General features: G+C 42.9%; 1 protein-coding gene across 18 annotated transcripts in view; it reads left to right on the forward strand.

The window, feature by feature from the left end:
• The window catches only part of LRCH3 (leucine rich repeats and calponin homology domain containing 3), a 42790-nt gene that overhangs the window by 2432 nt on the left and 26048 nt on the right, over positions 1–14310 (forward strand). For all 18 annotated transcript variants that reach the window (XM_015871758.2, XM_015871761.2, XM_032446518.1 and 15 more), the window contains exons 2-6: positions 8888–9032; positions 9982–10108; positions 10445–10550; positions 10726–10862; positions 11821–11930. In XM_015871758.2, coding sequence (XP_015727244.1) covers positions 8888–9032; positions 9982–10108; positions 10445–10550; positions 10726–10862; positions 11821–11930 — 625 coding nt within the window. The remainder of the gene's footprint in view (positions 1–8887; positions 9033–9981; positions 10109–10444; positions 10551–10725; positions 10863–11820; positions 11931–14310) is intronic.

Consider the following 14310-nt stretch of genomic DNA (forward strand, 5'->3'; position numbering starts at 1 on the left):
GCTCTAACTCAACGCAGGGGTTCTTTACTCTTTCCTGATGGTGTGGTTTGCAGTGGTGTCCAGGCAGGCTGCAGAGCAGCAGTGATGCTCACAACTGAAGCCCTGGGTTGACCTCCCCTTTTGCATTACACAGCTCAAACCTTGTGCTGTAAACCTTACTGACAGAGCACAGGAGGCTCTTTGGAGTGAGTCTTTGTTCTTTGCAGCTCGTAACGCCATTGATTTGAAACTCAGAGCAGAGTCCCAGCACTCTCTATGCAGGCAAAGCACTCCAGCATGAGGATACACACCCAATACATCCCTCTTGCAGTGCAGCCCAGGTGTTGACCCTTGGAACACAGCAAAGCCTGCTCTTTGCACAGGCCTGTAGGATTAAGTGAGCATCTATTCTTTTATATATATTTTACCCTCTTTATTGTGGGTATTTGTGAAACTCAGCTGTGAATATCAGTGTGTTACTGTTGCCTTGGGCTCTGCTTGGTGCTCCCAGCTGCTGAAAAGGTTTCCAACGCTGCTGTTCTGTGTAATCACTGTAACTGGGGCAGGCTGGGCTTCCCCCTTGTGTTTGCTGGCTGTCCCCAGCAGTGCCATTGTCTGTCTGTCCCCTTCTCGTGTTTTTCATCTGCTTCAGCCCAGTTTCTGCCTCAGAGCCTCTTTTTCTTTCCTTTTTAACCCATCTTAAATGGCTCACGCGTTGCCATCTACATTCTTCTTATCCAGGCTGTTACAGCGGTAAAAAGGAATAACCTACTTCTTAACATTTAGTAGAGAATTCCTTTCAAATCCAAGGAGACCATTAATTTTAGGGTGCTGATGAGGCAGGTGGTAATTTAAACCTGCTTAATTCATTATTACTATTATTTATGGCCTTGTAATTTACCTCTCTGTTCAGTCACAGCCCCGGGCTTCTGTTAGCCACTGGGTTGGTGTCCATACATGCTGCTCTGAAGGAGTAATGGAGTCATTGAGCGCAATAATGGCAGTACAATTATGTGCTTGTCGCTGCATTGACTCAGCTATGGAATAAATGTTTTTGTAGAGGGCCATAACTGAACGTGGTTATGGGCCATAAAATATCTGCTCCTTGCCTTTATTCTTCTGCCTTGCCAAGGGGCGGGTGGATTTTTTGCTTAGTAGGGTAGGAAAAGAAGTAAAAACGTTTGGAAGCCAACTCTACTAAAGGAGCGGGCTGATTGTTGGAGCTGTAAATGTGTTGCAGAATAGGCAAGTATTGTATATTTCATGACTCTGCTGCTGTGTAAATCCTGTCACATCATTTAGTGGTGCCTGTGTCAGAAGGTTGTTACAATTGCCATTATAAGTTATGCTGTATGAAGGAAAGCCCAGAAGCTTTCCCCAGACTTTGCTGGTTGTTACATGTTGGCTGCTTGTTCTGAGGATGCTGGAGGATGTTTTTCATGCAGAATGCTTTATTGCACTCTCTCATATAAGCTGGTACCATTCGGGCTGTCCTGTGGTTACTGTTCTCCTTGAAAATACTAATCATTATTTTCCCTGGTATATAGATAGCACTTGGCTGAGGTAAGGCGCAATGGAAGTGGGACTCCTTTTTGCACTTGCCCCAACAGCAAAGGTGGGGAGGGACTCTTCAGCAGGGAGCTGATACAACAAGGGGTAACATCTTTAAACTATGAGAGAGGAGACTTAGGTCAGGTGATAGGAAGGAATTCTTCACCCAGAGCTGTGGGTCCCCCATCCCTGGAGGCACCAAAGCCAGTTGGACAGCCCTGGGCAGCCAAAGGCATGGAGTGGGGCTGGGTGGGCTTTGAGGTCTCATCCAAACCATTCTGTGGTTCTGGGATTGTATTTCTCAATCCGACTCCATCCTTTCAATGCTGTTCTTTTCAAATCTTGACCGCATTGAATATGCAATAGATGGAAATGCAGGGATGTTTTAGAAGCACACATTGCAAGCTGTTCATGCAGGTTCTGGTATAAATTAAATGAGGCTTTGTCTCCTCAGTCGTGGGGGTGGGATTTCCTTTTCTGATGAGTGACCACAACACATGTCTCTGGAGCTTTCTCAGTAGTAGGAACCAGCAGCATATCCGATACCTGACAACTGCTCAGGAGCACGGGGATTACGAGAGCAGATAAATGCAAAAGGCTGACTGGAATCATGAGAGCTGCTCTTTGCTCTTGCAGGGCACTGATGCGATGCAATGCATGAAGCAGAGGTACCATAGCTTGGCCTGGCCAACTACCACTACACACGTGGAGAAGCAGTTCATGCTTTGTGTTTCTCAAGCCATTTATCTTAGCAGTGGGACTTGGGTTTTGTTTCATTTCCAGTTTGAAAGAGTGTTTTATACGCCGCTGTGTTTTCTCTCCGTGCAACTTGATTTGAAACAGCGTGACTCAGTTACGTAATGCCCTAAAATCACATGCTGGGTAGGGGTAGCAGCACACAGGAGGAACTGAGCGTGCTAACAGTTTGAAAGCTGAAGTTCAGCCCACGTCTGACATGCAGCATCATCAGAGATGAGGAGCTGAATGGAGTTTAAAATGCGAATGGCATCGTGTGTTTCTGTTTGGTTTTACTTCTGTTAGAAGTATGGACTGTAGAAACTCAGAGATGCAGACTTGGGATGCTTTGCCACCTTATCATGGAGCACCAAGAGATCAGTGTTACTGTCAGTGTAGGACAAGTACTGCTGATATAGGGCCACCATTGTTAATACTTCAGCACAGTTTGTGTATAAATTTCACGTTCCCTGCTTGACTCACATTTTGCTACTCACAGCTTTCTCGTTGCACATCACTTCCACTTTTATACTGGAGCCAAATTAATCTCTTAATGTTCTGCTTTTATCATGTATTTTCTTCAATTAAAAAAGAAAAACACCACCAAAATTGCATGGTGTGGCCAATTAGAGAAAACATATAACCCCTCCCATGCAGTTCATTGGCATTCTCCTTGCTATGCACATGGACTGCATGTCTTGCAATCTAGCAATGGGTGTAGCTCTATTTTCAATGCTTTTATATGCTGTTTGCTTTGAAATTCCTTTATTTTGGGGTTGATTTTAGTTGGATATTCCTTTTGGACCCAAAGATGCTGTAAGTGGGTTGGGGGCAGACGTTCTTCACGGCTCCCCTGGCTGCTGTTGTGTTTGACCAAGAGTTACCAAGGGTTTTCAACAAGAGCCTTTCATTCTCTTCCTCCTGCTCCTCCTTCAGCACTGAGCCGCTGTAGGTGCAGCTGTCACACACACTGTCTGCAGCCTTTCAGAAGGAGCCACCCCTTCCATGTGGACCGGCCAAAAACAGCAGTGACTGCTGCAGCTTGAGAGTGATTTGCATGGCTGACTCATAGGAAAGCAGCGGGCTGTTAAGCTGGGATTGGTTGGGGTTTCGCTTTGAAAAACTTATTTTCAGTTGTAGTCAGACTGCTTGGTTATCTTTGCTGCGAGAGATTCATAAGGTTTCATTTTGGAAGGAAAAGTCATGCACAAGTTGATTCAGAATATGAATGTGAGATGGTAATGTTCATTTTTGAACTCCTTGCTCCTTTTTTTCATCATGTTTGGCCTTTCGAATAGAGGTGTATGAAATGGTGACCACCAATTCTGTGATCCTTGATCTTTACCAATGCCTCTGTGATGTGTTTTCAACTGGAGATGACTTTTATGGCTTCCAGATTGAAAATGTATTTTATATTATGAACATATGTTTTGACAGTCGCTGTCATTTATCCCCCCTGTTTGGCTGCTCTCTCTGATACGGGATACTTTCCATACGTATCCTATACCCTTGTTTAATTTCTTGACTCGGAGATGGCTCGTATCATGCAGATGACTTGGTAAGTCTCCAGCTCCTTTTCAGGAATCCTGGCTATAATTGTCCTATTGAACGTTGCAGCACTGCTTGTGTAAAGCATAACAGGCTTTTTTTTGTTAGGAATGATGTCAGCATGAGAGATGGCCTCAAGGAGTCATTAAAAGAACACAGGACTTTTGACTGGTAGGGCTTTATTGACTTTCCTCCTCAATGAAATACCATCCTGCTGAAGGCAGATCGGTGTCTGCAGTGGTAACAAGGCATTTGGTGACTTTACTGCATAGTGTGATGGAGCTGCAGCTAAATACCATGAACGTGGAGGCACTCCATAAAGAGCTTTGCAGAAGTGCATAACAACAGGCATAACGTTTTATAGAATTGCTTGGCTTTCTCTGAACATAATTGGGAAATTACTCTCTTGGATTTGTAAGACTTGTGAGTTTTCAGTTCAGGTTTGAGCTGATTTGTTTCTAATTCTCCACAGAAGGCATAAGTGCGTTTGTATCTAAAACTTTATCATGCACCATCCACCTATTGCTGACTTGGATGTATCATTTGACTTACATTGCATGCGGGGGGGGGAAAAAATAGAAGTAAGAAGTGGTTTCTATTAATCCATGGGTTTGCTCTCTCCATGTGCTTTGCTCCCTTACCCCTATCTTTGAATAACTGAGTGTTGTCTGTGGATTTTATACAACTGACTCTAGATACCATGTTAGATGCCACAGTCTAATCATGAACTGTGGGAGCTAATATTTATCGTATATTTGTTGTGTCCTTTTTTTTCCCTGGAAAAGCTGTATGAAAGAAAATAGAATGTGTAGGTCATGAGAACTGTGATGTGATTCCAAGTCGTGTCTGCTTAGATAATTTCTACTGAACACACCTTCCAAGCTTTTTCACAAAGGCTGGGCTCCTGCTTGCTTGGCAGTGTGCAGGTAAGAGCTGCTCACCTCATGCTTCTGCTGGAGATGCAGTTCAGATAGATCCTTCCAAGTCAGCTTCAGGCAACATATACAAGAACAGTTTAAGCAGCATAAAAATAGTATGAGCTAACTTGACAGTTTTCTTGCATAGTGTGGGTTGGGAAATGCTCGTGTGCAAGCATTGCAGCATCAGTAGCTTAGAGTGAAGGGGAGGGACATTGTGAGGAATGTCCTAAAGAAGTGATAGTTTAACACTAATAGGAGTGGATCCCAGAGTGAGCATTTCCAAGGCTTTCAGACATCATTTGGTGCTGCTCTGCTTAGAATGGCATGAAAGGTTTGGCCACACTGGTGGCTTTTCTTTCTTTCTTTAGGTAAAGTCAACAGAGAGTAGATTAGGGCCAAGCCAAATGTGCCTCCTTTGATCCAGGTTTATCAATGAGGGAGTGCATGCTGCCTTACTTTGTAGGCAGAGTCCAAAGGCTGCTTTTCCTGGAAATAAATACTGTGTGTGTATATATATATATATATATATACACATTTTATGCAAAAAAAGAAGATTGTGCAGTGCAGCTAGCTAGCAATGAACAGAACTTCCCCATTTTAACAGGGGTTGGTGAGCTGGAGACCCTGGTTCATTTCCTCAGTATTACATATCTTGCAACATTGGGTTGCTACTTTCACTTATATTTGTTTGTTTGACTTGATATTTTAGGGTTGTGTAAAAGAGAAGCATGACTGTTCTGTTGGCTGGATGCCTGAATTAGTGAGGAAATTGAGTGAAGTTACTGGAAGATAGAAGATCACAAGGGAGTGGAGGGTAAAAATGTGTTGTATGTATATGTAAAAGCTTTATAAGTATCCAGCTGCATAGGAAGGGGTTAGAATTAATCCTTATTTTCAAACATGGATATACGGTTCCATTTCATTTGCAACATCAGTGCTGTAGCAGCACATACAGTCACAGTTCATTTTCTGCCTGTACTGTCCTATTATCTGCTGAGCGGTCACAAGGCCCAGCTGCCGGCTCTTCTGACTTCTTTCAGCATGGCTCCCATCTGAAGGCTCTGAATTCTTCTCCCTACTCATCTGAGAAGCAGCGGCATCTCATTCCTGAAGTTCTCAATTTGCTCCACCACGTGCCTTCCTCAAAATGCTATGCAGTGTCACCAAGTACGTATAGTAAGGAGAAACCTTGGGGATGGATCCCTGGGCACAGCCCCATCCTGGTTACTCTGAAGCAAACTCAAGTTTGTTAGTAGCTTGTATGGTAAAGAAGCAGAAAAGTGCAGGTCTGTGGTTACTATAAACCAGCTGGTCTGATCCTGGCGGCTGCCACCAGTCATGGTCTCTTCTCTTCCTTGCACATGCAGCCACACTGTCTCATCATCTCCCTGGTATTGATGTGTTAGAGCTTACATGGCTGCACCATGAATCAGATCATGCCTCCAAAGGGCTGAGATTATTTGTGGTTTCGTTCTTATCACAAGATTTGCTCACAGTAATGAGATCCAACTGGCTGTGTGGTTGTACCATCAGCAACACTGGTATGGCAGAGGGGATGATAACGCATGGCCAATGAGGAATGCTTCCCTTCTGTCACAGAGCTGGGTTACATTGGCTGACTGCGAAGCCACAGTGTGCATTGAAACAGAAGTAAATAAGGCCTGACGTCAGTTTGGTTTGTCTAGGCTGCTGATTGGCCTGCTGCAGAGACACAGCTAGAGGAGAAGCAGCCAAAGTGTGTTGATATTGGGAAGTCTCAGTTCCCTGCAGGGATTAGAGCCTCTCACTTGTGCCTGTTAGCCAGTAATCACATACAGACAACTGCATCGTGTATTTATCTTATGTTGGAAATTGATGCTCGAAGTTGGGGACTGTATTTCATCACAGGACTGGAAATATGACAAAGGTGAGAATACTCTTTGTTGTGCCTGGGCAGTGAGTAAGTGGCACCTTGTTTTGCCTTGACTTAACAGGATCACAAGAGGTTTATCTTAAGGTGCCTAGGAAAACGGTAGGGAAGAGCTGGGGTTTGTCAGGATCAGCAGGTAGATGGTAAAGTTGTGAGGTGACATTTCTGAGGTTTGTTTGAAATTGGAGTGTGACGAAAGTGATGGTGTCGCATCACAGTGGGACAGGAAGAGGTAAAATCATCCCTGGGGCAGGAAATCCACTGAGTGTGCAATGAAGCTCTGAGGATTCCAGCGTTTCCAATGCTTAGTGACGTTATCTAAAGATGCCCATAACAAACACAGTTCATTTCCAGGGAGCTGCAGATGTAAAGGAGCTGCTTTCCATATCTGCCAGATTACATCAGCTGCTTCGTTGCTTTGTGTGAAGCTGTTGGTGGGAACAGACTTTATTGCTGGGAGACTGCGGGGTTTGTGTATGTAAAGGAACACATCCCTGCAGATGGGGATCCCAGGTTGTGAATGTTGCCCTTGAACAGCTGTCCTCTGTCCTCCTCAAGTGGTTGATTCCACCTTTTTCTGGCTGTCAGTCCCAGTCATTGGTTGGCCTCTGTAATTATTTATATTAAAATCTATTTTGTCCGTAGGCTAATAAATCTTACATTCTTCTAGTATAAAAGGAAAACCATGAGAGTGCTTCTAAGTTAAAACACATGCTTCATAGTGTTAGGGAAAAGAGAAATGTTCTTGCCCTCTGAGCCTTCTCAGCCAGGCTCACATGGGACAGCAGCCACCAGCCCCACTGCATCCATCACTGCAGCCACACACCTGCAGCTGGACTCAGCACAGAGCCCACCATCCCCAGCTGCTGCTATGGCCGTCTTCTTTCTCATCTCTCACTAAGAGCTTCGTTCCAAAGAATGTTCCCCCTTTGCCAAAATTCCTCCTGACGTTGCCTTCAAGGAAACACATCCTTTTTTAGCAGGCTAGGAGAGGTTGTTGTTTTTTTTTAAAGCAGATTTCTGTTAATGGTTGCTTTAACCCTTGGAAGATGTTGTGAGTGTGGTGTGAGTAAAAATGCTGCAGTTACCAGCCAGACTCGTAATAGGTCGGACCCAATTTGAGTGAATGTGACTGCATCGCTGCCTCAAAACTCAGCTCTGATTTCATCTGTGCTGTAGATTGAGGGGAGGCTGGCAGAGCTCAGTCATTGCTGCTGATGGCTTTGGTGTCTTATTTTGTAGGGAGTCATTTCTTTAGAAATACTGACTCATGGTTAGTGTCCAGCTGTGGGAGTCTGGACAGCAGACCAGCGTGTAAACACTCTGTCTCAAACATTCTTTGGTATGATAAAGTGAAAGCAAAAGCTACAGAGATTTATCATGTTTGTGGTTAAACCTTTTCCAAAGCGGTGCAGTGCATTTCTTTGTGCCTTCTCTGCCAGAAAACTACCACATTTAATGGTAGTTTTGATTAAAGTTTTTCTCCTGCCCAGCAGGAAATGTTGGATCACAAAGAAATAGCAAATCTTGCTGCTTGCAGGGGATTGAAATCCTTGCATTGCGTGGTTGGGTGGCAGGGTTCTGCTGGGATCTGTGTGAAGCAGGAATGCCCTCTCCATGGAACACAGGGTGTGATGGTGCTGCATGCTCTGCATTTCCTTGGTGGAGTCGTTACACTGCCTTGTGTATTCTAGACTAGATTAGAAGCTGAGATTTCAATGCAATGGGGTACCTAACAGAATGCAACAGGGTACCTAACAGGAGGCTGGGAGAAGAGTACTTGTGGTCTCTGGTTGAAACCTCGTTTTGGTTTGTTTTTCATTGCAGCATCACTCACTCTGTACAGAGGATATACGCTATAGAAGATCTGTAAATCCATAATGATCTATACAATATAGAAGATCTGTAAATCCATAATGTATCCTGGAACAGGGATCTGAAGCTGGTCTCTCAGTGTCGTAAACTACCTCCCTTAAGCTTCAGGCAGTTTGGGATGTGAAAGCGTGGCTATGAAAGGAATGTTGCATCTGCCTCTCTCATTGTCACTATCAGATTTTGAAATATGTTGATTTATTTCCCTTGTGAAATGAAAATCCCTTCATAATCTTGAAAATTGTGCAGGCAGGATGGCAGAATGGAATCCTGTCCAGTGCTTGCCATGATGTGACGGATAAGGGCAGGTAATACTTGCCCTTGGGAAGTTGAAGATAACTTCTCAGAAAGGGTCTTTTTTCTTCCCCTTCAGATTTGTCACGGAACAGACTGTCGGAGCTTCCAGCAGAAGCATGTCACTTCGTTTCCCTCGAGAGCCTTAATTTGTACCAGAACTGCATTCGATACATCCCAGAGGCTGTTTTGAACTTACAGTCTTTAACGTTTCTAAATATCAGGTAACAACTGCCTTAAAATTTTTGCTTCAGCATCACTACTCTAAGCTGACAAGTTTGAGTGCTCCCATAAATAATAGACATGGTGTGTCATTATCGCATTGTTATACTGTATGCATTTGAAACAAAGCAGCCTGAACCAGCCTCACCCTCCTTTGGGGGGGTGGATTAGGGAATATAGGGATTAAGCTGGAGCTTGTAGAAGTGAAGTATGAAGAAGGAAGCTAATTCCAGTATAAGGTACTTACAGAGGAAGTTCCAGTGAGGTCCATGGGAAATACAGGTATGTGAACTGAAAGAATATTGTTGGATAGGCCATGAAATTCAGATCTGGGTACCTGAATGCTGATGGAATGCAATAGCTCTGTGCTGCGTTTTGTTTTGAAGGAGAGTCTTTTTTCCCTTTTAAAATCATTCTTATCCTGCGTGATTCTCATCTGAGGTCACAGTCTCATCATATGACCCCCTATTTGCTTTAATAGTAGTGTGTTGTGAAAGGTACAGATTGGATTTTGGAGCAGCCAAATTCATCGTACCAAGATTCTCGATCCATGTGATGTGCTGAATATTTCAAGTATATTTCTAATCAAGTGTCTAAGTGACTTTATCTGTGGCGTTTATTATACACTCACCTGCAGTGCTGCCTCTTTGCTGGCTTTTGGGTGGCAAGTTTTCAGCAGCACCTAAAAGGTCCCAGAAATGTTGTGTTCCCCAACACCAAGTTCAAAAGCATCAAGACACACTTGGTACTTGATATTCAGAGCGTGCTCAGCCACAGCTGGATAAAGCAATGCTGCTTCAAGGAAATGTGAAGACTTTATGCAACTCATTTTACAATAATTATACAGAAACTGAGTTGATAAACAAAACAGTGTGTGCTTTTTGTGTGTTAAGACGAGAGGTGGCTTCTCATGGCAGTTCTGATGATCTGGTTTTCTTTCTGTCCAAAAAGTCGAAACCAACTTTCAACGTTGCCAGTACACCTCTGTAGTCTACCACTAAAGGTTCTGATAGCGAGTAATAATAAGCTGGTCTCCATACCTGAAGAAATTGGACAGCTCAGACAGCTGACAGAGCTCGTGAGTATACAGTTATTTTTTAACTATCACTACTTAATCTTTAATTTAAGGGATTTAATTAAGTTAATTAAATCAATTTAATTTGATATGTTTAAGAGGTTCAGATGTGCTTCAGATAAGCTGATGAAAACTGCTCAGTCATTAAGATGCTCTCTGGGGATGTGCATGATGAATATTCTGTTTCTCATTCTGCTGAGAACTTTGTGATGGTAAACCAGTCACTTGTGTGCAGTAGCGACTTAAATCTGCTTTTGGCCTAAAAAGGGTTTGTCTCTGCCTTAGTATCTCCTGCTATGTCAGTGCAGAGGGCACTAACTCTTTACTCGTGCTTTGTAGGATGTGAGCTGTAATGAAATACAGACAATACCTCCACAGATCGGCAATTTGGAATCCTTACGGGACCTAAATGTCAGAAGAAATCATTTGGTGCATTTACCTGAAGGTGAGATTAAGACTGTCAGCTGTAGCAGCTGAAACTTGAAGCACTTCTGTATTTTAATGTCTTTTTATTCCTGTGAGTACCAGTAGCAGATACATTTAATTATTCGTAAAATAGATGCATGGAATTTTATGTACTTCTGAATCTGCTAAATTAAATACTTATTTTCTACTTCCAGAGCTCGCTGAGCTGCCTTTGATTCGATTAGATTTCTCCTGCAATAAAATAACAACAATCCCAGTTTGTTATAGGAACCTCAGACATCTGCAAACCATCATGTTAGAGAACAACCCTCTCCAGTCACCCCCTGCACAGGTAAACTGCGGCTGGGGAATCAGATGACTAGTTCAATTAAAAAGGGTGGAACAAAAAGCTGAAGGATTGTGTTAGAACCTTTACTTAAGAGCAAGAGCGCTTCAAATAACTTCTTTTCTGAAAGTGTCAAACATTCAGCCCGGCTGGAAAAATCCATTTTTCTTTTATTTATCGCATTAGTCTCACTTGTGGCTTTATATGAAAAATTCCCCTGTTAGCACTGTGCTAATATTAGCAGGAGATTTCAGATGGCTGTAGATTTAGGAAGGGTGTATGAGAGAGGAAGCTCTATTAGGCAAAGCTGGTTTTGTGCCGCTCAAATGTCAAAGTTTTGGCTGAGGTCTCAGCACTGCTGTGTGCTGATTCACTTAGCAGAAGAGCTCCGATTGGCCTTTGAACTAGAGACTGCAATATGGTTAGTGACTAATTCCTTTTTTAATGTATAAGCCGTTGAGAATTACAGGTTCTACTGTAAGCTGCTGCTTCTGAATCAAGAGTGGCACTTGCTGAAACCTGTCATCTCCATAAGGTTTTGCCTCAAGATTTTGCTTCCCTTTAGAAAGCAAAGAAGCCGTGGCTGGCTTCATTCACATCACATTTGAGCTTGCTTTGGCGGCCTGCCACTGCCATTCGAAGCTGGGCATGGGTGGGATGCATCTGTTCTTATGCCAGGGTTATAAATTCCAGTAGTTGCACATGGTTATATCTTATTTGTGTGCTGAGATTTTAGCATCCAGCTGACAGGGTTGCATGCAGACCAGATGTACTTGGAAGAGCGCTTCCAGTTGTCTCACGGGCATCTGATGACACAGTTTCAGTAAAGTGCAGCAAGATTAGAAGGAAAAATGCATTGGTTGGCATGAATGTGCTCATTTGTTACTCTTGACTGAAGATTAAAGCTCTGTTGATTATCTTGAAGATGCATTATAAAGTTATACTTTCTTTTCTTATTTTGTAGATATGTATAAAAGGAAAAATTCACATATTTAAGTATCTGAACATAGAAGCGTGCAAGATAGCTCCAGATTTGCCTGATTATGATAGAAGACCAATGGGATTTGGATCTTGGTAAGTTTTGCACCATCCATGTTTCTGGTTTTGATGCCAGATAGAAAAGCTTTGTCAGCCATCTGAATTAAAAAGAAAAGGAAAAAAAGAAGACTAAGTAGATCCTAGGATGATTGTTATTTGGCACTCTCATTGCTGGAGGTGGTTTGAAGGACATCAGCTGTGTTATATCATGGTACATTGTAGCAAGGTAATGCTTTGTAAGAAGCGAAGAGTAGTTCAGAAGGCGACCTTGGAGATAACATCTAAGAGGTGAAGTTAGAGTTAATGTACAGGAAGAGGAACATGTTGGCATCTTTGTAGTACAGAGGGTGTGCTGTCATGTTGACAGGTGTTCACTTTATAAAATCTCAATATTTTTTACATACTCACTGAAGTGTACCCTGATGTGATTTGTAACCCTTTGTACAGAACTTTATAACTGCTGTGCTCCAGCTGCAGGTGTCAAGGCTGATCTCCACCCCATTAGCAAACTGTTATTCTTGGCAGGCTTTCACTTGGCAGTATTGCTGAGTATTGTAACGCAAATACTGGAACAGTCAGCTGTATCAGCTGCTGAGTTTGAAGATGTCTGGAGAAAAGCAAGAGTTAAGATTTATTTCTGTTACATGAAGCAGAAGAAAGGGAGTCAGTGAAGTATGAAACTGTATGTAAGAATTACCTTAGTCACCTCGGATGATGGTAATAATGTGTGGAGAAGTGAGTTGCTAAAGGATGTACTGCTGTCTTAGCAGCAATAAAACAAACCAGAGGGCCTCACAATAAATCATTATGAGTCAGGTTTCTGAAGCAGGGTTTGCACGAGGGACTGACGGCGATCTCAGCAGCACTGAGCACCGTAACTTATTCTTCTGTGTGAGATCAGCATGAGTATTTTATGAGCGTTACTCGCTTTCCTAGCCTGTAAGCTGTTGCAGATAGTGCTGTACACAGTGCAAGGGGTACCATCCTATTCCTGACAAGAAGGGGCTCTAAAATGTAAAGTGTTGTGATCGCTCTGACATATTTTATTTTTGAACAAGAAATTCCCAAATAAATGGGCCTGCATGCTCAGTGCTTGCTGTCCGTAACTATGGGTTACTATTAAAGTTTTTATTAATTGCTTTTCTGACACAAGGATTAATGCATTTTAGTCATAGCTTGGAATTCTGACTGTAAAAAAAGATGAAAATATGTATCAAAGGGCTTTTCCGTGTTTGAGATGTAACCAAGTAGCCACTTGGTTCCCTTCAGTTCAGTGTAATAGTTCACATTAGGTCAGGGTTCTCAGAAGATTCTTTCAGTGCCTTTAAAGTGGAAATATATGGCAAACAGATTTTTTTCTTCCCCCTCGACAAGCAATATTTTATCTCTGTTATTTATGTTCTGTGGGCTGCTAGCATAAAAGCGTTGTTCTGCTGTCAGTGTCTCAAATTAATTGCAATGGGCAATCTTGTCTTTTTTACTTGCCACCCCAAGCAGGAGTTGTTTTTTCCCCCTTATTTCTTGCTAAAGTTTTACTGTGCAGCTAAGCTTTCTGCTGAGATACCAGCTATAGAAGTGAACCTTCTTTTATTTAACTCGCACACCAAGCAGGTCCCAGAGCTCATCTTCTGGTGTCCATCTGCAGATGCACAGAAGATATGTAGCCTGATATTTCTCATCTGTAGCTCTCCATTCCTCCTGTAACTTTCTTGCTTTTCTTGTGTCTATTTGAAAATGCAGCCAGCCCAGGGTAGGAATGTGAAAAAAGGGCATTAAAGCTATAGAAGTCCCATGTTTGCATGTGCTGCTGCCTAAATAATTGCAACAAGAATCATTTAAAAATAAGTATTTCCTGAAAGAGAGATATTAAGGGAGCAGCAACTTGAGAGCAGCACCAGTGAGAAGACAGCCTGCAGTTTGGTTATGACGGGTGAAGCAATTAGCTTCCCCAAGTTCGTTCTTCCATGTGTATTGTGTAGTAATTACTGCTGCAGTTCTCCCTGGGGCGGTGAGTGCCAGTAGGACAGTTGGGCCATTGTGAAATGCCATCTGCAGCGGGTCAGACAAGTCCCATTGTCTCTCTGCTACAACGATCTGCAGCAGTTGCCAGGCCTGACATCTGTGATGGCTGTGCTGCTGAATTCTGGCATTTCTGAGTCCCGAACTTTTGAGAACTGTGTGGCCTTTTGGCTGTACGTATTGTCATACAGACACATGGCTGATGCCCTCATCGAGACGTGTCATTGACAGTCAGATTCTGCAGAGAAAAACTGTACTTCTCTATTTATTATGTTATGAAGTATTTGAGATGTCCTGCTTACTGTGCAGCTTCTGAGCTAGAGAATTATGGCACAGAAAGTAGTTTGCCTTGAATAGCTGTAATAGCTGACATATTTTCAGTGGTGTTTATATTACT

The sequence above is a fragment of the Coturnix japonica genome, chromosome 9 (genome assembly GCF_001577835.2).
Source record: "Coturnix japonica isolate 7356 chromosome 9, Coturnix japonica 2.1, whole genome shotgun sequence".
NCBI classification, from domain to species: domain Eukaryota; kingdom Metazoa; phylum Chordata; class Aves; order Galliformes; family Phasianidae; genus Coturnix; species Coturnix japonica.